This window comes from Chamaea fasciata, unplaced genomic scaffold (assembly GCF_029207755.1).
Source record: "Chamaea fasciata isolate MVZ Bird 193981 ecotype frontalis unplaced genomic scaffold, bChaFas1.0.hap1 SCAF_635, whole genome shotgun sequence".
NCBI classification, from domain to species: domain Eukaryota; kingdom Metazoa; phylum Chordata; class Aves; order Passeriformes; family Sylviidae; genus Chamaea; species Chamaea fasciata.
In genome coordinates, this window is record NW_027094720.1 from 1775 (window position 1) to 24195 (window position 22421).

General features: G+C 70.5%; 3 protein-coding genes across 4 annotated transcripts; 2 read left to right on the forward strand and 1 right to left on the reverse strand.

Moving 5' to 3' along the window:
• Positions 1-375: 375 nt before the first annotated feature.
• LOC136305764 (mitogen-activated protein kinase kinase kinase 11-like) lies at positions 376-6698 on the reverse strand. The gene is made up of 10 exons (XM_066209082.1): positions 5717-6698; positions 4802-4982; positions 4339-4487; positions 3972-4141; positions 2971-3202; positions 2493-2606; positions 2308-2374; positions 2117-2193; positions 1286-2029; positions 376-852 (listed from the first exon to the last, which is right to left on the reverse strand). Exons 1-10 carry the CDS (start codon positions 6393-6395, stop codon positions 623-625), a joined length of 2643 nt encoding a protein of 880 aa, XP_066065179.1. The 5' UTR covers positions 6396-6698; the 3' UTR covers positions 376-622.
• Positions 6699-6883: 185 nt separating this feature from the next.
• On the forward strand, positions 6884-9819 carry LOC136305765 (pecanex-like protein 3). Of its 2 annotated transcripts, XM_066209085.1 has the most exons (6): positions 6884-7405; positions 7924-8055; positions 8449-8639; positions 8851-8935; positions 9039-9078; positions 9172-9819. In XM_066209085.1, exons 1-6 carry the CDS (start codon positions 6884-6886, stop codon positions 9462-9464), a joined length of 1263 nt encoding a protein of 420 aa, XP_066065182.1. In that variant the 3' UTR covers positions 9465-9819. The 2 variants fall into 2 exon arrangements, with proteins under 2 accessions (XP_066065182.1, XP_066065180.1); XM_066209083.1 differs by having other exon boundaries at positions 9039-9819.
• Positions 9820-10725: 906 nt separating this feature from the next.
• Positions 10726-22405, forward strand: SIPA1 (signal-induced proliferation-associated 1). Its single transcript, XM_066209081.1, is given in 19 exon segments — positions 10726-10789; positions 11286-12137; positions 12139-12466; positions 12709-12830; positions 13103-13288; positions 13689-13863; positions 14311-14414; positions 14865-15022; positions 16113-16248; positions 16250-16540; positions 16542-16916; positions 17373-17644; positions 18404-18676; positions 18762-18831; positions 18920-19007; positions 19313-19411; positions 20025-20094; positions 20177-20249; positions 20874-22405. Coding segments are annotated over 18 exon segments (3339 nt in total). The 5' UTR covers positions 10726-10789; positions 11286-11756; the 3' UTR covers positions 21012-22405.
• The last annotated feature ends 16 nt before the right edge of the window (positions 22406-22421 follow it).

Below are 22421 nucleotides of genomic sequence, written 5' to 3' on the forward strand. Positions count from 1 at the left end.
GAACTCCCCCCCCCCCAAAAAAAAAAAAAAGGGACACGGGGACCACCCAAACTCCTGGGACCCCGCTGTGGGGAGACGGAGCCCCCCCAGATCCCTGAATCCCCGCCCCCCAAACCCCAAAAACCCCGCAAGGGGTGAGAGGACAGATGGGACCCCCCAAGGTGGAAGGGACCCCCCCCAAACCGCTGGGACCCCCCTCTCTGATGGGCTGTGGGGGCGAACGGGACCCCCCCAGCCCAGGCTGCCCCTCCGGGGGGGTGGGACCCCCAAACACGCGGCTCCGCCCCCCGCCCCAGGCCGCCCCCCCGACAGGACGAGGCGCCCCCGGCAGTTTTGGGGTCTCGGGAGTTTTATTTGGTCACAGTCGCCCCCCCCCCCCCCCGAACCTCCCGGGACCCCCCGTCCAGTGTCGGGAACCGCCCAGTGGGCGTGGCTTCCGCCGAGGGGGCGGGACTTCCGCGCGCCCACCAATCAGGGCGGAGCTTCCTGGTTTGCCCAAGAAGGGGGCGTGTTTTCCTGCCGTTGGGGCCCCGCCCAGGAGGGGGCGGGGTTTTTATAATGCCCTTTGCTTTGACCAATGGGGCACCCGCTGTCAATCACGGCCCGGCGGGGGGGGCGAGGCCTAAAGAGGGGCGGAGCTTGCTGCCGTCAGTCCCGTCCGCCGCGGCCGCTCATTGGTCGCCGGAAAATAGCGGGGGCGGGTCCGAGGCGCGGCGGGCGCTCTCATTGGTCGGTGAAGGGGGTCGCGGGGGCGGGGCTCGGCGGGGGGCGGGGCCCGGCGCGGCCCCGCGGACACGAAGCTCCAGGGGTCGATGCGGGGGCGGAGCGGGGAGGGGCGGGGCCGGGCGGGGCCTGCGGGCGAGGGCGGGGCTGGGGGGCGGTGCGACCACCCCCGAGCCCCAGAACTGCCCCACGGCCCCCAGAACTGCCCCAAGACCCCCAGAACTGCCCCACGACCCCCAAAATTGCCCCAAGACCCCCAGAACTGCCCCACGGCCCCCAGAACTGCCCCAAGACCCCCAGAACTGCCCCACGGCCCCCAGAACTGCCCCACGACCCCCAAAATTGCCGCAAGACCCCCAGAACTGCCCCACGACCCCCAGAACTGCCCCAAGACCCCCCGGAACTGCCCCACGGCCCCCCAGAACTGCCCCACAACTCCCCAGAAATGCCCCACAGCCGCCCCGGGGTCACCCCCTCAGATTGCCCCCACCTCCAACCTCCCCCTCCTGCCCCACAGGCCGCCCCAGACCCCCAAGCCCCCCTCACCCCCAGCCCCACGTACCCCACTCGGGGGTCCCCGCCGGGCTCAGCTCTCGGGGTCTCCGCGCCCCCCGGGGTGATGGCTGCAGCCCCAGCTCGGGGGTCCCGGGGGTCCCGGGGGTCCGGGCACGGCGTGGCTCAGGGGTCCCGGGGGTCCCGGGGGTTCGGGCACGGCCCAGCTCGGGGGTCCCGGGGGTCCCGGGGGTCCTGGCCCCCCCTTGCTCGGGGGTCCAGCACCAATTCAGCTCCAGGGTCTTGGGGGTCCGGGCTCGGCCCTGCTCGGGGGTCCCGGGGATCTTGGGGGTCCCGGGGGTCCGGACCCCGCTGGGCTCGGGGGATCCGGGGCTCCGGGCTCGGCCCTGCTCGGGGGTCCCGGGGGTCCTGGGGGTCCCGGGGGTCCGGACCCCGCTGGGCTCGGGGGATCCGGGGCTCCGGGCTCGGCTCGGCTCAGGGGTCCTGGGGGTCCCGGGGGTCCCGGGGGTCCGGACCCCGCTGGGCTCGGGGCTGCCGGGGCTCCAGGCACGCCCCATCTCGGGGGTCCCGGGTGACTCTGGGGACCCCAGGGTGCGCTCCCAGCGGCGCGGGGACAGGCGCAGGAGGCCGGGGGAGGGCGGGGGGCTGCGGGGGGATTCGGGGGGCGCCAGGTCACGGCCCAGCCCCAGAGACGCCAGCAGGGCCGAGCCCTTGAGCAGCGCCCGCCGCAGCAGCCGGGGGGTCCCGCCCCGAGACCCCCGACCCTCCTCAGCCTCGGGGGGCCCGGCCTCGCCTGCGGGACACAAGGAGGGTCAGCGTGGGGAGGGAGACGACCCCCCCCCCAAAAAAAAACCAAAACCCAAAAAAGACCCGGACCGACCGTTGGGGGAGGCATCCCCCGGGCTCAGCTCGTCCGTGTCCAGGTACCAGGTGGTCTCGTCGGGGCGGAGCCGCCTCCTTTGAGAGGGGGGACACACCTGAGTGTCCAGGGGGGTCCCGGTGTCCGGAGAGGGGGGGCTGGGACACTCCTGACCCCCCAGAGCGCCTCGGGGCGGGGGGGGGGACACACACCTGCCATTGGGGGCACCGCCCCGACCCCCGCGGCCCCGCGGCGCCTCCTCCTCTTCCTCGGGCTCCACTGGGGGGGGACACAGAGCGGGGTGGGGAGAACGCGGTGTCACCCGGGGGGTGTCACCCCCCTCCCACCGGGGATGACGTCAGAGGGCCCCCCACCCCCCCGGGATGACGTCACTCACGCTGGATGGCGCGCAGGCGGGGGAAGGGGGGGGACTCCCCCGGGCCGTCCTCGGGGTCGTGGCTCCGGGGGTCTCCCCCCGGTGAGGCCTGGACAGTCAGGCGGTGCTTGAAATCTGGGGAGGGGGGAGAGCGCCAGGGTCAGGAGAGCCCCAAAAATCCCCCCAAGACCTCCCCAAATCCTTCAGGACCCCTTAATCCCCTGGACCACCAAAATTCCCAGCTCCCCAAAGCCCCCTGGCCCCACCAAAGCCCTCCCAGTCCCCCTGGCTCCCTCCAGACCCCCAAATCCACAGACCCCCAAAGCCCCCAGCACCTTCTGCTCCCTCAAGACCTCCCAAAATCCTTCAGATCCCTAAAATCCCCAGCACATCCTGGCCCCCCCAAACCACCCCCAGCCCCCTGCATCCCAAAAACCTAAACCCCTTACCCTGCTCCCCCAATCCCCCCCAAACCTCCTCCCCGGGCCCCCTTCCCCACCCTGCGGCATCCCGATGAGATCGGCGGGTTTCCTGGGCCTCCGGAATTGGGGTCGACGTCTCTTGGGGGCCGCGGGGGGCCGGGGGGGTCCCCGGAGCATGAGGCTGAGCTCCCTCTCCAGCACCTCCAGCTCCCGGCGGGCCACGGCGGCCTCGCGCTGCCGCAGCGCCTCGGCCTGGGAGCGCTGGGCCCGCGACGCCCGGGCCACGGCCTCCTCCCGGCTGCGCAGCTCCTGAGGGGACATGGGGGACATGGGGGGACATGGGGGGACATGGGGGACATGGGGGAACATGGGGGTCATGGGGGGACATGGGGGGACATGGGGGGACATGGGGGACATGGGGGGACATGGGGGTCATGGGGGGACATGGGGGGACATGGGGGGACATGGGGGACATGGGGGGACATGGGGGTCATGGGGGGACATGGGAGTCATGGGGGGACATGGGGGGACATGGGGGACATGGGGGGACATGGGGGTCATGGGGGTCATGGGGGGACATGGGGGGACATGGGGGTCATGGGGGGACATGGGGGTCATGGGGGCCACGGCCTCCTCCCGGCTGCGCAGCTCCTGGGGGGACATGGGGGACATGGGGGGACATGGGGGTCATGGGGGGACATGGGAGTCATGGGGGGACATGGGGGTGACATGGGGGTCATGGGGGTCACGGCCTCCTCCCGGCTACACAGCTCCTGGGAGGACACGGGGGGTACGGGGGACATGGGGCTCATCGGGGCTATGGGGGTCATGGGGGTCACGGCCTCTTCCCGGCTGCGCAGCTCCTGGGGGGCACGGGGGGACATGGGGGGGCACCGGGCCACAAGGGGACGGGGGGGACATGGGAGGACATGGGGTCATGGGGGTCCCAGGTCTTGGGGAGGGGTCCCAGGTGTTTTAGGGAGGCCCCAAGAGTTTAAGGGGCGTCCCAGCTGTTCAGGAGGGGGTCCAGGAGTTTGGGGGTGTCCCAGGTGTCTCGGGCAGGGGGGGGTGGTCCCACCTTCTCCCTGGCCCTCAGCTCGTCGAAGAGCCCCTGGATCTCGCGGCGCCACGACTCCTGCAGGGAGTGGAAGGACTCGGGGGGCCCCAGCCCCCCTGGCTCCAGCCCCCCCAGGCGCCGCAGGATGGTCCCGAAGCCCGGCCGCCGGTGGGGGTCCTGCTCCCAGCAGGCTGGGGGGGTGGGGGCACCGAGGGTCTGGGGGGGCTCCGGTGGAACCCCAAAACCCCCCCAGGCCTCCAGGTACCCCCCAAAACCCCCCAGGCTTCCAGGTACCCCCCAAACCCCTCCTCAGCACTCCCCAAACTGTTGATGACCCCAATACCCAGAACCCCCCTGAGCCCCCTGAATCCCCCCGGCCCCCTCGTACCTGCCATGAGCTGGGCGAAGGGCGGGGGGCAGGTGGACGGGATGGGCAGGGTCAGTTTGTTGACGGCCACCCCGTAGGCCACGGCCAGGCCGTCGATGCCCCGGTACGGCACCTCCCCGGTCAGCAGCTCCCACAGCAGCACCCCGTAACTTTGGGGGGGCAGAGGAAAGGGTCGGACCCCCCCTTCCTCAGAGCCCCCCCCCCCCTCCGAATGCATCCAGGTGATTCATAAAGGGCCCGGACACCTCCCAGACCCGCGGCGGCGTGACACCACAAAATCCAGGTGAACCCCACAAAATCCAGGTGACCCCAAAAATCCAGATAACCCCCCAAAATCCAGATAACCCCCAAAAAACCCTAGGTGAACCCCAAATCCCCCGCCCGAGGGGCGTTTGGCCACCCCCAGATTTCACCCCGGCGCGGAGTTTGCTCCCCGCCGGGACCCCGCGGGACCCTTCCCCACCTCCAGACGTCGCTGCCCTTGGAGAAGGTGGAGGCGCGGATCACCTCGGGGGCCATCCACGCGTACGTGCCGGCCGCGCTCATCTTGGTGGTCCGCTGCCACTCGCGGGCCAGCCCGAAATCGGTGATTTTCAGCGTCTTCCCGCTCACGTCGTCGCCCACCACGGGCTGTGCCAGCAGCACTGCCAGGGCACCGCGGGGCTCAGGGACCCCCCAAAATATCTAGGGTGTTCTCACCCCACCCACCCCCCCCAAAAAACAAAAGCAACTCGGTGTTTGTGCTCCCTCCGCTCCGCTGGGGACAGACGGGACACCCCTCCGCCCCACTGGGGACAGCGGTGGGTTCCCAGTTTGGGGTGACCCCCCCAATCCAGGACACTCATCCTGGGTCCCTCGGCCTCCACAGGCCTGACCCTGGGGGCTGCAATGTCCGGGACCCCCACCCTGGGGACCCTGAGGGCTGAGACCCCACCCTGGGGACCCCAATATCTGGGATTCCCCACCCTGGGGACCCCCATACCGGGGATCCACCACCCTGGGGACCCCAATATCTGTGATTCCCCACCCTGGGGACCCTAATATCTGTGATTCCCTATCCTGGGGGACCTTGGGGATCCCAATACCGGGGATCCACCACTCTGGGGACCCCAATATCTGTGATTCTCCACCCTGGGGACCCCAATATCTGTGATTCTCCACCCTGGGGACCCCAATATCTGTGTTTCCTCACCCTCGAGGACCCCAATGTCTGTGATCCCCCGCCTTGGGGACCCCAATATCTGGGATCCCCCACCCTTGGGGACTGACACCCCACCCTAGGACCCCCAACCTCTGCGACCCCCACACTTTGAAGACCTCAAGGACTATTTAGCCCCCCCCCCCCCCAAAAAAAAAAACCCCAAACCCAACCCCTCACCATTGCTGGACTTGAGGTCGCGGTGGATGAGGGGCACGGGGGTCCCGGCGTGCAGGTACCGCATCCCCCGCGCCACCTGGCGCGCCCAGTCCAGCAGCACGGCGGGGGGGACCCTGCGGCCGGCCAGCGCCCTGGACAACGGCCCCCCCGCCGCAAACTCCATCACCAGGCACAGGTGGGGGGGCTCCAGGCACACGGCCCGCAGCGCCACCACGTTGGGGTGCCGCAGGCGGGCGTAGAGCCGCGCCTCCCGCCGCAGGCTGGCCGCCCCCGCCGCCCCCGCGTCCCCCCGCGCCGCCTTCACCGCCACCACCTGGCCCCGCCAGGTGCCCCGGAACACGCGGCCGAAGCCCCCGGCGCCGATCACCTCCTCTAGCCGCAGCTCCCCGAAGGCCGCCCGCGCCGGTTCCCAGCTCCCCGGAGGGGACGGGGAACGGGAGCCGCTCCCCGGGGACGGGGGGGACGGAGAACGGGACCCCCCCGGGGATGGGGAAGGGGAGCGGGAGCCCGCCGGGGATGGGGAAGGGGAGCGGGAGCCCCGAGGGGAGGGGGGGAAAGGGGAGCGGGAGCCCCGCTCTGGGAAAAGGGGGGACAGGGGGGGCGATGGGGATAGGGGCGGTGAGGGGGAGTGGGACCCCGCGGGAGGGGATGGGGAGGGGGATAGCCGGCCCCACTCCATGGGGTGCTCTCCCCCCCCAGCCCCGGCCCCCAGCGATGGCGCCGGGGGGGGGCTCGGGGGTTCTTTGGGGGGGGCTGGAGGGCTCCTAGAGGTGCTCGGGGGTTCTTTGGTGTTTGGGGAGGCCCTATGGGTGCCCGGGGGGGGGGGGGTCTATGGGTGCCCCGGGGACTCCATGGGGTCCCTTTATATCCTGGCGGGGTCACTGGGGTCACCTGAGCTCTACAGGTGCTGCCTGGAAGGTCTGACAGCCCTGGGGGTCCCGGGGGGGGGGGGGGGGTTATGGGGGTCAGGGGGTGGTTATGGGTCCCTGGGGGTCCCTGTGGCTCCTGGGGGGGGTCCCCACACCTGACGTCAGTCCCTGTGGTCCCTTATAGCTCCTATAGGTCCCTTCTCGGTCCCTTTAGCTGCCGGCGGTTCTTACAGCCCCTGAAGGATCCGAGGGGTCCCTATTGATCCTTGGGGGTCCCTATGGATCCTTGGGGGTCCCTATGGATCCCTGGGGGTCCCGATGGCTCCTAGGGGTCCCTGTGGTCCCTGTTGCTCCTCACAGCCTCTATAGGTCCCCGGGGATCGCGACGATCCCAGCGGCTCCAGCGGGTCCCCGGGGGTCTCTGCGCCCCCTCCCCGGCCGTCACCCCCGCCCCCCGCGGGCCCCGGAGCCCCTCCGCCCCCCCGGCCCGCCGCCCTCCCGGCCCGTCCCGGCTCCCCTCCGCCCCGTCCCGTCCCCCGGGGCCCCCCGCGCCCCGTCCCGTCCCCGCCTGGTCCCGCCGGAGCTCCCCGCGGTCCGGGCCGGGGGGGGGGAAGGAAGCGGCGTCCGGCGGCGTCCCCCCGGGGGGGGGAGGGGGGTGGGCAGGGGGCGGCCCGGCCGCTCTGGGCTCCCGGGGGTCCGGCGGTTCCCCGGCGCTGTGGCTGAGGCGGCCCCGGGAAGGCGGAGCCGGGACATTGTCACCGGGACAAAGGAAAAGGAACCAGCGCCGGACGGGGCGGGCCGGGGGCACCGGACGCCGTGGGTGGGTGGGGGCGCGGGGGGTGGGGGACCGGACGAAGGGGGCGGAGCGGGGAGTTGGGGTGGGGGCGGTGAGCACGGCACCCCCCGGGACCCCCGCACCGGGCTGCGGGGGTGGGACGTGCGGGGACACCTCACGGGACAGCGGGAGCGGAGCCCCGGCGTGGGGAGGGGGCACCGGGCTGGGTGGGGAGGGGTCCCGTGTGTGTCCTCCCCCCCTTTTCCCCCTCCCCCGCTCCCCGCGGGGTCCCCCCGGTGCGCCGCTGGGGGGCGCTCTCCCCGCTCGGGGCACGGCGGGGCTGGCCACGCCCACACCCGGAAAAGGGCGTGGCTTTCTCCAACCCCGAGTGGGCGTGACCATCAGCGGGGCGTGTCGAATGAGGGCGCGGCTCTGTGGCGTCATCACCGTGCGCGCCCGGAAGCGGCGCCGGGACCTGAGGGGGGGGGGATTTTTGGGGGGTCCCGGGGAGGGTTTTTTGGGGGGGTCCCGGCGTCGCCATGGCGGGCGCGGCCGTGCTGCAGGTGCTCCGCCAGGGCGTGTGGGCCTCGTTGACCGGCGGCTGCTTCCTGGACCCGCAGCTGGGCGCCTTCGCCAACTGCGTGCGCCTCTACGTGTGGCTCTTCCTGCTGGGGCTGCCGCTCGGCCTCTACTCGGTGCGCCGGGGGGGCTCCGGGGGTCCCCAAAGGGCTCCGGGGGGGGGCTTGGGGGTCCCTGGGGATCTCGGGGGAGCTCCGGGGGTCTCCAAAGGGCTCCGGGAGGGACTTTGGGGGGGCTCCAGGGGTCCCCGGTGGGGTTTGGGGGTCCCCATAGGGCTCCGGGGGGGGCTTTAGTGATCCCCAAAGAGCTCGGGGGGGCTCCGGGCGGGGTTTGGGGGTCCCCAAAGAGTTTCGGGGGGGACTTTAGGGATCTCTAAAGAGCTCCGGGAGGTCCCCGGGGCTCCTCAAACCCCTCTGAGTGTCCCGGTAAAACCCGAGGCGGGGGTCCCCGGAGATTGGGGGGGGGGGGGTCTTTAGGGGCCGCTGACCCCTGCCCTGTCCCCGTTCCAGGCGCTGCCGCCCGGCCGCGCCGTGGCCGCCGTGTACTGCGCGCTGGTCGCCGCCTTCTTCGGCGCCGTCAAGGCCGTGACCTTCCGGCTGCACGCGCGCCTCGACCGCCGCGACCCCCGCGGGGACCCCGAGGGGGGGGCGGCCGCGCTGCTGCCCCCCCGCAGCCCCGAGGGGCGCCGCGGGACCCCCGCGTGAGTTCTGAGGGGCTGCGACCCTTCTTTGGGGGGGGTCTCCAAAGGTTTTTTGGGGGGCTCTCCAAGGGTTTTTGGGGGGGGGGGTCTCCAAAGGTTTTTTGGGGGGGGTCTCCAAGGGTTTTTGGGGGGGGGGGTGTTTTGGGGACTATTGGAGGGGTTTGGGGGTCGCCTCGTGTCTCCCCCAAAGCTGTTCCCCCCCCCCCCACAGCCCCCCCGGGGGGGATCTGGAGCTCTCGGTGCTGCGGTGGCCCAGCGCGACCCCCCCTCAGCTCTGCGGCTTCAACCAACTCTCGGTGAGTGCGGGGAGGGCGGGGGGCGCGGGGACCCCCCCCAGACACAGAGACCCCCCCCCCCACCCTTTCCAAAACCCACCTGAGTGTGTCACCTGTCCCCCAGGAGCTGCTGCCACACCTGGACACGGCCAGCGGGGCTGGGGGTGAGCAACACCGAGACCCCCTGCCCGGGGTTTTGGGACCCCCGGATTTGTGTCCCCCCACTCTAAACCCCCTTTCCTGTGTCCCCCCCCCAGAGCTCCCGGGGATCCTCACGGCCGCCGACCGGGACCGGCTACGCTCGGTGGGCGGAGGGGGCCCGGGGGGGGGCACGACCCCCGATGGGGCTGGGGGCGACTCCAGGACCCCCCTGACCCTCCTGCATCCTCCCCCCGCAGAGCTGGGGGTCCCTCCTGGCAGCCCCCCCCCATCGCCCCCCCAGGGGGGGGGGTCCCGGCAGCGCCACCCCCCCGGGACCCCCCCCTTGACTGAAGGTTGGGGGGGGTTTGAGGGTGAGACCCCCGGGGGGAGGGAGTGGGGTGGGGGGTGACCCCAAAACCGGGGGGGTGACCCCAAAACCGAGTGGGGGGGTCCAACCCCGTCATGGGGGGGCCCAGAGCAGTGACTGGGATATTTTGGGGGTCTGGGGGCTGCTGCCTCATAACTGTCAGGGCTGGGACCTGAGCGGGGGGGTGGTCACTGGGGGTCCTGCCCCATTCCCGGGGGGGTTTGCGGGGGCCTGCACCCCCCCACAGTGACATTTTTTGGGGGGGGGGACACCCCCCACCTCTAATCGGACTCTCCCCGTTCGTCCCGAAGGAGTTTCTGTCTCGGTGTTCGGGGCTGATAAAGAGAAATGAATTAATTAATGAATGAATTAATAAAGGCCGATAACGGTTTCAAAAGTCGGGTTTAGTTTATTTTTCTGTTTATTTATTTAATTATTTTTAATTTTTGGCGGTTTTCCCGCCACGCTCAGAACGGGGAGGGGCGGGCGGGGGGGGGGGGGCGCAGCTTGAGGAGGGAAGGGGGGGGACACCTGAGCCCATTTAAATGAGGAGGGGGCGCAGGGGGGGATCACAGGGGGGTGTTTGAGCCCCCCCATCCCATCCCCCCCCAGCGCGGTGGGAGGAAGCGGCAGAAGGAAGGGCGGGGGCGGGGGGGGGGCAGCGAGGCCGTCGGGGCCCCTTCAGCCGCCGCAGCCGCTCGGAACGGGGGGTCCGGTAGGGCTGGGACCCCCCCCCGAACACCGGGACCCCCCCCCCCGGACAGCCCGGACCCCCCCAGGTCACCGGGACCCCCCCCCCGGGACACCGGGACCCCCCCCCCAGCACGGTGACAGTGACAGGAGGGGCCACAGGTAGGAATGAGCGGGAAGGGGGGGGAGTTGGATTTTGGGATGAGGGGGGTCGTGCCCGTGGGGGGGTCTCACCCACCGGGGGGGGGTGTGTCTCTTGTCACCGCGTGTCCCCAACCCCCCAAAATTTGTGCCCGTTCCCCTCCCCCCACCGTGTGACGCCCCCCTGATCCCCCCCCCCACCCACACACACACACAGAGCCGCCACGTCTGATTTGTGGGGAGGGGGCCAGGAGATTTGGGGACCCCCCCGCGACCCCCCAAATCCCCGCCCGCCCTGAACCACCTGTACCTGCGGGGCAGGGGGGGGTCACCCACGCTGTCCCCCCCCATATTAACAGACTGGGGGGGGGGTCCAGGACGCTCCGGGGGGGCTCGGGGGGGGGGTCCGGGCGCCGCTTCCTTCGCTGGGGGGCGGGGGGGGGGCCGGACGCCGGGTCCCGCAGCTGGAGAAGGGAAGTTGGGGGGGGTTGTGTGTGTGGGGGGGGCCGGACGCCCGAGTTCACGCCGGGGGCAAGGTCAGCACCGGGGGCCCCGCGGGGTTTGGGGACGGGGGAGGGGGGTCTCTGGAGATGGGGTGGGACCCCCAGGGGTTGGGGGTCAGCTCGGGGGGGGGGTGCTGGGGGCAGAATTTGGGGGGCCCGTGAACCGCCGACACTTCCTGGATGGCAGGAAACCGCCGGCGGCGGCGCGTCCGGGCCCCCCCCCGCCAACATCCACCGGGTCCGCAACTTCCCCCCGGACCCCCCCAAACCCCCCCGGGGTCCAGGGGGCTGCTGAGGACAGCGGGGGGGGGGGCACTGGGGGTCCCGGTGAGGAACCGGGCAAAGGAAAGACCCCAATGTCCGGGGGGGTCCCAAGTGCTTCCCACCCCTCCCCCCAGCACCATTTTGGGGTCCCTGGTGGGGGTGGGGGAGGGTCTGGGGATGGAGGGACAGACACGGAGGGACAGAGGGACACGGGGGGGGGGTGAGGAGCCCCTCCCCCCCGGCTGAGCCCCGTGTCCCTCCCCAGGTGTCACCGTCGCCCCCCCCAAACCCCGGGGATCGCCGAGGCCGGAGCCCCCCCACCACCCCGGGGGTGTCCCCCCCCCCCAGTTGACCCGGAGAGGGGCGCGTGGGAAAAGGGGCGGGGTCTCCCGCAGGCGGGAATCCGCGCGCGGCCAATCAGAGCGCGGGCAGATTTCCCACGTTCCCATTGAGAAAAAAAAAAAAAAATCGCCGGGTGCGGGATCTCCGCTACAACCGCGCGGGAGGGGGGGGTGGGGGCCGGTCCCGGAGACCCCCGGGGGGGCTCTGAGGGGTCCCTGAGGGTCTCTTGGGGTTCCCTGAGCATCCCTGGGGGTCCTGAAGGGTCTCAGAGGGGTCCTAGAGGGTCCTAGGGGGTCCCTGGGGGTCCTGAAGGGTCTCAGAGGGGTCCCAGGGGGTCCCGGGAGGGGATAACTGAGGGGTCCTGGGGATTTTTGGGGAGGGGGGGGGACACACCATGCAGTCCGACGACCTCTTCCTCCGCAAAATGCGGGGCCCCTTGTCCCGGCCGCCCCCCACCCCTCAGGCGACCACCTCCCCCGCGGTGGGGGTCCCCTCGCCGCCCCCCTCCCCGCGGGGAGCCGCCCCCCGGCAGCGCAGCTGCAGCGAGGCCACCCCGGGGAGACCCCCGGAGGGCGGGGGGGGGGTCCCCCCGCGGCCGCGCTCAGAGCCACGAGGAGGGGGCGACGGTGGGCTCGGGGGGCAGCCCCACGGCCCCCCGGTTCCGCGACCCTCTGCTGCTGCTGGGGCTGGCGGCGGCCGGGGGGGACCCCGATTTCTTCCCCCGCCCGCCCTGGAGCCCCCTCCTGGCCCATTACGACGTGCAAAGCATCCTCTTCGACCCCGCCGAGCCCCCCCCGGGCCCCCCCGGCCTCATCTCGGGGGCTTCGGCCGCTCACCTGGAGCCCGAGGAGACCCCCGGGACCCCCCCGGCAGCCGCCGAGCCCGAGACGCTGGTGCTGAGCTGTCCCCGCTTCTGCTGCGAGACCGGGGGCGAGCAGGAAGCGGGGCTGGGGGGGTCCCCGCAGGGCCCCCCCGGGCCGGGGCAGCTGCCGAACGCGGCGGTGGCGGTGCTGGAGGAGCCCCCGGCCGGGGCGCGACCCCCGCACCCCATCGAGCACAGCGATGAGGGCGCCGAGTATTATCGCAAGTACTTCTATGGGAAAGGTGAGGTTTGGGGAGGGGGAATGGGGGTCTGGGGGCGCGGGACGGGGGGGGATACACCTGAGACAGGTGTGGAGGGGGCTGTGAGGGTCCCTGACCTCCCCCAGAGCATCAGAATGTGGCGGGTGAGAACCCCCAGACCCACGGCTGGGGCTGTGGGGGGCTCTGGGGGTCTCTGGGGGATCTCTGGGGGGTCTCTGGGGGGTCTCTGGGGATCCCGACCGCCTCTGACACTCCCTCTCCAGAGCACCACAACCTGCTGGGTGAAGACCCCCGGCTGGGGCCCGTGGCCGTGTCCCTGCGGCGGGAGGAGAAGGAGGGACCCCGGCCCCAGGTGCTGCACAGGATCATCCTGCGCACCTGCCAGGTGAGGTGGGGGGGGGGGGGGGGTTGAGGGGCCCCAGGTGGGAGGAGGAACCGCGGGGGGGGGGGGGCACGGGAATCCCGGGGTTGGGGGTTCCCAGAATGAGTTTGGGGGGTCCTGGGAGGTGGGGAGGGGTCAGGGGGCGGCGGAGGGGGGGGAGTCAGTGGGGTGGGGGCACCTGGGGGTCCCAAAAGCTCCATAGGGACCCCCCTGGGAGGGGTCTGGGGGTGCTCGAGGTGGGGGTCCCGTGAGTTTTCTGACCCCCCCCCCTCCAGCTGCGGACGCTGCGGGGGTCTGTGCTGGAGGAGGCGCTGCCCCCCAGCTGCCGCCCCCCCGGGGGTCGGGGGGTCCCCCCGCGGAAACTTCTGGAGCTGCTGCTGCCGGGGCTGGCGGTGGGGGGGCTGCGCCTCGCCCCCTCCCCCGCCGTGCAGGAGACCCTCCTCAAGCTGGACGAGCAGGGGGTGAGGGGGGGGGGCTTGGGGAGGGGGTTTGTACGTGACGGGGGGGGGGGATTTGTATCAGGGTGGGGTTTGAGGGGTCCGGGGTTTGGGATTTGGGGTGGGATTGATGGGATGGGATTTGGGATGGGATCCATGGGATGGGATCAGGACGGCATGGGATTTATGGGATCAGTGGGATGGGATCTGGGATGGATGGCATGGGGTGGGGTGGATTTGGGACGGGATTTGGGACGAGATCCGTGGGATTGGGATTTATGGGATGGGGTTGGGATGGAGTCAATGAGATGGGATCAGGACGGGATGGGATTTCTGGGATCAATGGGACGGGACAGGACGGGATCAGGACGGGACAGGTCGGGGACCCCCGTGCGAGGTCCCTGTGCCCCCCCGGCCCCCCCAGGTGAGCCGGCAGCGCAAGGTGGGCGTGCTGTACTGCCGGGCGGGGCAGGGCTCGGAGGAGGAGATGTACAACAACGAGGGGCCCGGGCCCGCCCTGGAGCAGTTCCTGGCGCTGCTGGGGACCCGCGTCCGCCTGCGCGGCTTCGGCGGGTACCGGGCACAGCTGGACACCCGCAGTGAGCGCCGCGACACCGGGGGGACACCGGGGGGACACCGGGGGACATCGGGACATGGGGGGCACACAGGGAGACACGGGCCACGGGGAGATATGGGGACACGGGGGACATGGGGGGGGGACACCGGGGGGACACCGAGGGGATACAGGGACATGGGGATGTGGGGACACCGGGTGGGACATGGGGACACCGGGGGGACACCGCAGGGACATGGGGACACCGGGGATATGGGGGGACACAGGCACACTGGGATATGGGGACACCGAGGGGATACAGGGATATGGGGGGACATGGGGACACTGGGGGGACATGGGGACACCGAGGGGACACGGGGCAAATGGAGGGACACCGGAGGGACATGGGGGGACACTAGGACATGGGTGAGGGGTTCCCTGCCGGGGTTGGGGGTCCCTTACGGGGTCGGGGGGCTCACCCGTGCCCCCCCAGCCGACTCCACGGGCACGCACTCGCTGTACACCACCTACCACGGCTACGAGGTGATGTTCCACGTCAGCACCATGCTGCCCTTCACCCCCCGGAACCCCCAGCAGGTACCGGGGGGGGGCCGGGGGGGTCACAGGGCCCTGGAGAGGGTCACAGAGGGGTCACGAGGTCATGGAAAGGACACGAGGGTCCGCAGGCTTTGGGTTCCCCCCAGCAGGAACCGGGAGCTCAGGGAGGTTGTGAGAGCTGAGGGGGGTGGGGGGGATCCTCTGGAGACCCCCCGGGACAGTCTGGGGGGCTCTGGAGACCCCTTCGTGACAATTTGGGGGAGCTCTGATTCTCCCCAGTGACATTTTTTGGGGGGCTCTGGACCCCCCAGTGCCAGTTTTGGGGCTCAGATCCCCCCCAGTGACAGTTTTGGGGACTCTAGACCCCCCACCCCCGTGACAGTTTTTGGGGGCTCTGGACCTTCCAGTGACAGTTTGGGGGGGCTCTGACCCCCCCCAGTGACAATTTCGGGGGTCTCTCCCCCCCCCCTCCTCTCCTCCCCCCGGCAGCTGCTGCGGAAGCGCCATATCGGCAACGATATCGTGACAATCGTGTTCCAGGAGCCGGGGGCGCGCCCCTTCTCCCCGCGCGCCCTCCGCAGCCACTTCCAGCACGTGTTCCTGGTGGTGCGCGTGCACGAGCCCTGCACCCCCAGAACCGCCTACAGGTGACCCCGGGGGTCCCCAAAAGGGGTCGGGGGGGGGGGGGCTCGTTCGGGGGGGTCCCCGAGGGCTCCTGAAGGGTTTGGGGGGGTCCCCCAAAAGCTCGGACGGGGATTGGGGGGGGAGAAAAATACCCAAAATTGGGGTTAAAACGTCCCGAAAAACCCCCAAAGTCCCAAATTTGGGGTTAAATCCCCCCCAGGTAACACCGACACCCCCAAATTTGGGGTTAAAATGTCCCCAAGACCCCCAAATTTGGGGTTAAAGCATCCCAAAAATCCCTCCAGAGCCCTAAAATTTGGGCTGGTTCCTCTCATTCAGGGGGTGCCGGGGGGTCCTCAAGGGGGTCTGTGGCTCTCTGAGGGTCTCAGAGTTTTGGGGGGTCCCCAAAATCCCCTAAAAGGGCTGGGGGGGCTCATCTGGGGGTCCCCAAGGGCTCCTGAAGGGCTGGGGGGGCTCTCCAGGGACTCTGGGGGTCTCTCTGTGGCTCTTTGGGGTCTCCCCTGGGTTTTGGGGGGCCCTTTTTGGGGTTGGGGGGGCTTGCAGGAGGGTTCACCTGGGGGATCCTCTTGGGGGTCTCCTCTGAATTCTCTGGGGGGGGAGTCTCATCATCCCTGGGAGGGTCTCCCCCAATCCCTGGGCGGGGTCTGGGAATCTCGCACACATTTTGGGGGGTCCCTAACCAACCCCTCCCTTGTTTTTTTCGTGGTTTTTTTTTTTCTTTTTTCTTTTTTTCCTTTTTTCCTTTTTTTGTTTTTTTTCCTTCCCTTTTTTTCTTTTTTTTCCCCTTTTTTCTTTTTTTATCTTTTTTCTTTTTTTTCTTTCCCTTTTTTTCTTTTTTCTTTCCCTTTTTTTTTCTTTTTTTTTCTTCGTTTAATTTTTCCTTTCTTTTTTTAATTTTTTTTTTCTTTTTTCATCTTTTTTTCTTTTTTCTTTTTTTATCTTCTTTTTTCTTTCCCTTTTTTTTTTCTTTTCTTTTTCCTTCGTTTTATTTTCCTTTTCTTTCCCTTGTTTTTTTCCTTTTTTTTTCCTCTTTTTTCCATTTTTTTTTTTATTCCCCCCCCACCCCACCCCACCCCCCGCTCCCCACTTCAGCGTGGCCGTGGTTCGTCCGGAGGACACCCCCCCCTTCGGGCCGGCCCTGGGGCCGGGGCAGCGTTTTTTGGGGGGCTCGGGGCTGCGCCCCTTCCTTCTGGCCAAAGCCATCAACGGCGAGAACGCGGCGGCGCGGGGGGGGGCGCCTGGGGGCCATGGCCGCGCGTACCCGCCGCCAGTACCTGCAGGAGCTGCTGCGCGTTCACGCCGGGGGGGCCCCGCTCCCCGCGCCCCCCCGGGGGCTCCCCACCCTCGGGGGGCTCCGCCGGGGGGGCTCCGGGGGTCCCTCGGGGGCCGTCGGAGCGGCGGGGGGGGCGGTGGTGGCGGGGGCGTTGGTTTGGGGGGCCCGAGCCCAGGGAGGGGGGCCCGGGGGGGTCGAGCTGCCGTGTCTCCTGGGGGTGGCCGCCGAGAGGATCGTGGTGGTCGCCGCGCCGGCCGGGGGGGTCGCCAATCGAGGGGCGGGGTGTGGGGGGGGGGGTGGTCGCCGATTCGGGGAGACCCCCCCAGAATCAAGGTCCCGGCGGCGGCGGGGGGGGCGAGGGCGAGTTCGCCCCAAATTCGCACCCGGGGGAGCCCCCTCGGAAAGAGGGGGAGGTCGCCATCCAGGGGGAGGAGGTCGCCACTCAGGGGGGGGTGGTCGCCACGGCGGCCCCCCCCGCCGGGACCCTGTTCAGCTGCGCCTGCCGGGACGTGCTGGGCTGGGCGTTCTCCGAGGGGCGCCTGGAGATCTTCCATGGGGGGGGACAATGGCTGCGGCTGCGCCTGCCCCACGGCGCCGCCCCACAGGTGGTGGCCAGGCTGCAGGTGAGGGGGCGGGGCGGGGGGGGGCGGAGAAATGGGGGTGGGGGGGTTGGGGGCATTTCTGTGGGGGGCGGAGCCGTGGGGGGGCTTTGTGGGGGGTCTCTGTGGACGTCCCCATGTCCCTAACCCTTGTCCCTCCCCCCCTCAGCCGGTGACAGGGGCTCTGGGGGGGTCTGGGGGTCTCTGGGGGGGTCTCCATGCCCCTAACCCCGGTCCCCTCCGTCCCCAGGCGGTGACAGGGGGTCTCTGTGGGGGTCTCGATGTCTCTGAGGGGTCTCTGTGGGGCTCTGGGGGGGTCTCCGTGGGGGTCTCGGTGTCTCTGAGGGGTCTCTGTGGGGCTCTGGGGGGGTCTCCGTGGGGGTCTCGGTGTCTCTGAGGGGTCTCTGTGGGGCTCTGGGGGTCTCTGGGTGTCTCTGGGGGTCCCCGTGCCCCTGACCCCTGTCCCCCCCGTGTCCCCAGGCCGTGACCCGCGGCTGCGAGGTGCAGGAGCTGGCGCTGCCCAGGGGGGCCGGGGGTCGCCGGGGGTTCCGCGTGGACCCCTGGGGGGTGGTCACGGCCGTCACCCGCTTCTCGTTCGCCGAGACCGCGGGGCTGCGGCCGGGGGCGCGCCTGCTGCGGGTGGGACGGAGCCCCCTGCCCCGGGGAGACCCCCGCGGGCTGCGGGAGCTGCTGCGGAGACCCGCGGGACCCCTGACCCTGCTGCCCCCCGACCGCGACGGGCGGCCCCGCAGGTGGGATTTGGGGGGGGGGGGGGGTTGGAGGGGGGGCATTGAGGGGATTTGGGGGGCATTGGGGGCTTGGGGGGGTTTGGGGGATTTAGGAGGGATTGGGGGGGAATCGGGGGGGATTGGGGGATTGGAGCTGGGGGGAGATCGGGGGCTTTGGGGGGGAATTGGGGAGATCCGCCCCCCCGTTCCGGGTGTCCCCAGTGTCCCCCCAGTGTCCCCCCAGTGTCCCCCAGTGTCCCCAGTGTCCCCAGTGTCCCCCAGTGTCCCCCCAGTGTCCCCCCATGTCCCCAGTGTCCGCAGTGTCCCCGTATCCCCCCAGTGTCCCCCCAGTGTCCCCAGTGTCCCCAGTGTCCCCGTATCCCCCCAGTGTCCCCCCAGTGTCCCCAGTGTCCCCAGTGTCCCCCAGTGTCCCCCCAATGTCCCCAGTGTCCCCAGTGTCCCCCAGTGTCCCCCAGTGTCCCCCAGTGTCCCCAGTGTCCCCCAGTGTCCCCCAGTGTCCCCCCAGTGTCCCCCAGTGTCCCCAGTGTCCCCAGTGTCCCCAGTGTCCCCCAGTGTCCCCCCAGTGTCCCCAGTGTCCCCAGTGTCCCCAGTGTCCCCGTATCCCCCCAGTGTCCCCAGTGTCCCCAGTGTCCCCGTATCCCCCCAGTGTCCCCCCAGTGTCCCCAGTGTCCCCCAGTGTCCCCAGTGTCCCCGTGTCCCCCCAGTGTCCCCCCAGTGTCCCCAGTGTCCCCCAGTGTCCCCAGTGTCCCCGTGTCCCCCCAGGAGTTTCTCGGAGCTCTACGCCCGCTCTCTGGAGCAGGGCCGGGGCTCGGGGGGCGGGGGCGACCCCGGCCCTGGGGACGCCGGCGGCGACATCGGCGACACCAGCAGCGACTCGGGCGGCGACAGCGACTCCGGGGGGGCTCCGGGGGGGTTCTCCCCCCACGCCCTGCGGCTGCTGCGGGCGCTGGCGCTGGATGAGGAGAGCACCCCCTTCCCTCCCGGGACCCCCAGCCCGGGGACCCCCAAAGACGCCGGGGGACGCGCCCCCAGCCCGTGAGTGACGCCCCCACCCCTGGGGACCCCCAAAATCCCCCCCGGAACCCCCATAATTGTCACCCCCTCCCCCGTCGCCCCCCAGGCCCCCCCTGGCTGACCCCACCCCGGACCTGCTGCTGCCACATCACAGCTCCCCCCCGGCTGGGGACACGGTGAGTCCCCTCAGTGTCACCTCGTGTCCCCCCCTCAGTGTCCCCACGTCCCCGCTGACCCCCCTCCCCCCCCCCCCCGTGTCCCCAGGGCCCCCCCCCGGATCCCACTGGTCCCACGGCGCCCCCCGAGCCCAGCCCGGCCCTTGGCCCCTCGCTGCGACACTCGCTGGGCAGGCGTGAGTGGCCTTGTCCCCCGTGTCACCTCCGTGTCACCTCCGTGTCACCTCCGTGTCCCCTGTGACCCCTCTGTGTCCCCCTGTGTCCCCTCTGTGACCCCCCCCATGTCACCTCTGTGTTCCCCGTGACCCCTCTGTGTCCCCCCCCAATCCATCCCACGTCCTCTGGGGGTGTCCTCTGTCCCCCCTCCATCCCCTGGGGGTGTCCCCAAAGCCCCTTGGCGTGTCCCCTGTCCCCTGGGGGTGTCCCACCCCTGCTGGGGGGGGTCCCCCACTGTTGTCCCCGTGTGTCGTCCCCCCCCCAGTGCTGTCGGGGTCTGGGGACCCCCAGGAGGAGGAGTGGGACGTCATCGCCTGCCTGGCCACGGCCTGCAGCGGGGTCCTGGAGGCCATCGCCCGGGGGGGTGAGGGGGCTCTGGGGGGGATTGGGGGGATCTGGGGATGTTTGGGGGGGCCTGGGGGGTGTCTGGGGGGTTTGGAGGGGGTCTGGGGGGTGTTTGGGGGGGGTTTTAGGGGTCCTGGAGGCCATCGCCCGGGGGGGTGAGGGGGCTCCGGGGGGGATTGGGGGGACCTGGGGGGATTTGGGGGTCCTGGATGTGATCACTGGGGGGGTGTTCTGGGGGTTTTGAGGGGGTCTGGGTGGGTTTTGGGGAGGTTTTGGGGGTCCTGGAGGCTGTCGCCCAGAGGGTGAGGGGGCTCCGGGAGGGGGGTTGGGGGGTCTTGGACATCATCACTGGGGGTTCTGAGGGTTTTGGGGGTCCTGGTGACCATTGTTGGGGGGATTCTGGGGAATGTGGGGGGCTCTGGGGAATTTGGGGAGGTTTTGGGGGGTCCTGGAGGCCGTTGCTGGGGGAGGTGTGGGGCACTGGGGGAGATCGGGGGGAATTTGGGGGATCACAGGGATTTTGGGGGAGGGGGGCTGGGGGGACTCGAGGGATTTTGGGGGGGCTGCGAATGGTGAGGGCCGGCATAGGGAGGACCCAATTGGGGGTCTCACCCCCCCAAACCCCCCCCCAGGGCATCAACTCCGGGAGCTCCCCAACGTGGGGGTCCAGCAGAGCCCGAGCCCGGCGGCCCCCGAGGATGAGTATGGAGGGGATTGGGGGGGTCTGGGGGGGTCCCGGGGGGTCCCCAGGAGGGTCCCACCCCTCCCGCGCCCCCCCACGCAGGTCCCAGGGCCTCTCGGAGAAGGTGGCGCAGCTGGAGGCGGCGCTGAAGCGGCTGCAGGAGGATCTGCAGGAGGTGGGGGGGACTGGGGGGCGCTGGGGGGGACTGGGCGAAAACGGAAGGGGTTGATCTATGAGGTCTCTATGGGGCAGGGTCTCACCTGGGGGTCTCTGTGGATTGATCTATGGGGCAGGGGTGACCTGTGGGTCGCTGTGGGGCAGAGTCTGATCTATGGGTCGCTGTGGGGCACGGTTGATCTATGGGTCGCTGTGGGGCAGAGTCTGATCCATGGGTCACTGTGGGGCACGGTTGATCCATGGGTCGCTGTGGGGCAGGGGTGATCCATGGGTCGCTGTGGGGCACGGTTGATCCATGGGTCGCTGTGGGGCACGGTTGATCCATGGGTCGCTGTGGGGCAGGGGTGATCCATGGGTCGCTGTGGGGCAGGGGTGATCCATGGGTCGCTGTGGGGCACGGTTGATCCATGGGTCGCTGTGGGGCAGGGGTGATCCATGGGTCGCTGTGGGGCACGGTTGATCCATGGGTCGCTGTGGGGCACGGTTGATCCATGGGTCGCTGTGGGGCAGGAGTGATCTATGGGTCGCTGTGGGGCGCGGTTGATCCATGGGTCGCTGTGGGGCACGGTTGATCCATGGGTCGCTGTGGGGCACGGTTGATCCATGGGTCGCTGTGGGGCAGGGCCAAGAGGCGCAGCAGCGGTTCCGGGACGAGCTCCGCGGGCTCCGGCGCAGCGCCCGGCGGCTGCAGCGGGGACGGGACGGCGACAGCGAACGGCGCGGCCGCGGCGGCAGCGTGGGACCCCCAGGGACCCCCTGAGACCCCCCCGGGACCCCCCCCGGGGACCCCCTGAGACCACTCAGGGACCCCCGAGACCCCCCAAGAGCCCCTGACACCGCCTGGGGACCCCCGAACCTCCCCCTTGGGGACCCACCCCGACCTCTCTGGGGACCCCCGAACCTCCCCCTTGGGGACCCCCGGATTGCCCCTCCCCCCCCCCCCGCGCTGTGGGGACCCCGCAGGACTCGGGGACACCCCCCCCCCCCCGCCCCGGGCACAGGGGACACGGCCAGGTGGGCACCGTGACGGCCCTTGCACGCTCCTCCCCCTTGCACACCCACCCCTTGCACACTCACACCCCGCTCGCACTCACCCGGTGCGCCCCCCCCCCGCACACGCTGCCCCCCCTTTGCGCACCCACCCTGTGCACATCCCTCCTTTGCACACTCAGCCCGTGCGCCCCCCTTGCACGCTCACCCCTTGCACACTCGTCCTGTGCCCCCCCCCCCCACGCCGTGTGCCCCCACTGACTGTGAAACTGAAACTGTGACACCCCCCCGTGTCCCCCCGCCGTGTGACAATGTGACACTGGAGCCCCCCCATGTCCCTCCCCCCGTGTGACAATGTGACACTGGAGCCCCCCCCGTGTGACACTGGAGCCCCCCCATGTCCCCCCCCGTGTGACAATGTGACACTGGAGCCCCCCCGTGAGTCCCCTCTTGTCCTCCCCCCCAGGTGACACTGGACCCCCCCCTCCCCTCGAGGGGGACGCGCCGGGACCCCCCCGACCCCCGCCCCCCCCCAGCAATAAAAACCCTCCGGCCTGTGACTGCGGCTCCTCCCAGTTCATCCCAGTTCATGCCAGTGCTCCCAGTGCCCCATTCCCGCCCCATTCCCTGCCTCATTCCCGACGTTCCCTGCCCCATTCCCACCCCATTTCCCACCCCATTCCCGATGTTCCCTGCCCCATTCCCATCCCATTCCCGACCCCATTCCCAGCCCCATTCCCGACCCCATTTCCCACCCCATTCCCGGCCCCATTCCCTGCCCCATTCCCGATGTTCCCTACCCCATTCCCACCCCATTCCCGGCCCCATTCCCTGCCCCATTCCCGATGTTCCCTGCCCCATTCCCAGCCCCATTTCCCACCCCATTTCCCACCCCATTCCCGGCCCCATTCCCTGCCCCATTCCCGATGTTCCCTGCCCCATTTCCCGGCCCATTCCCGGCGTTTCCCACCCCATTCCCGCACCCCACAGACACCCCCTAACACCCCGGCCCCGCCGCGGGCAGAGCCGGCCCCACATCCCCCGGGGATGTCCCGGCGGTGGGGCGGGGGATGCGGGAAAACGGGATTTTCCCCCCGGCGGGGACCCCCAAATTCGGCCCCCCGGGGGGAACCGCGGCCCCGGGCGGCCCCGCCCCACGGGGGACGGCGGTGGCGGGGGT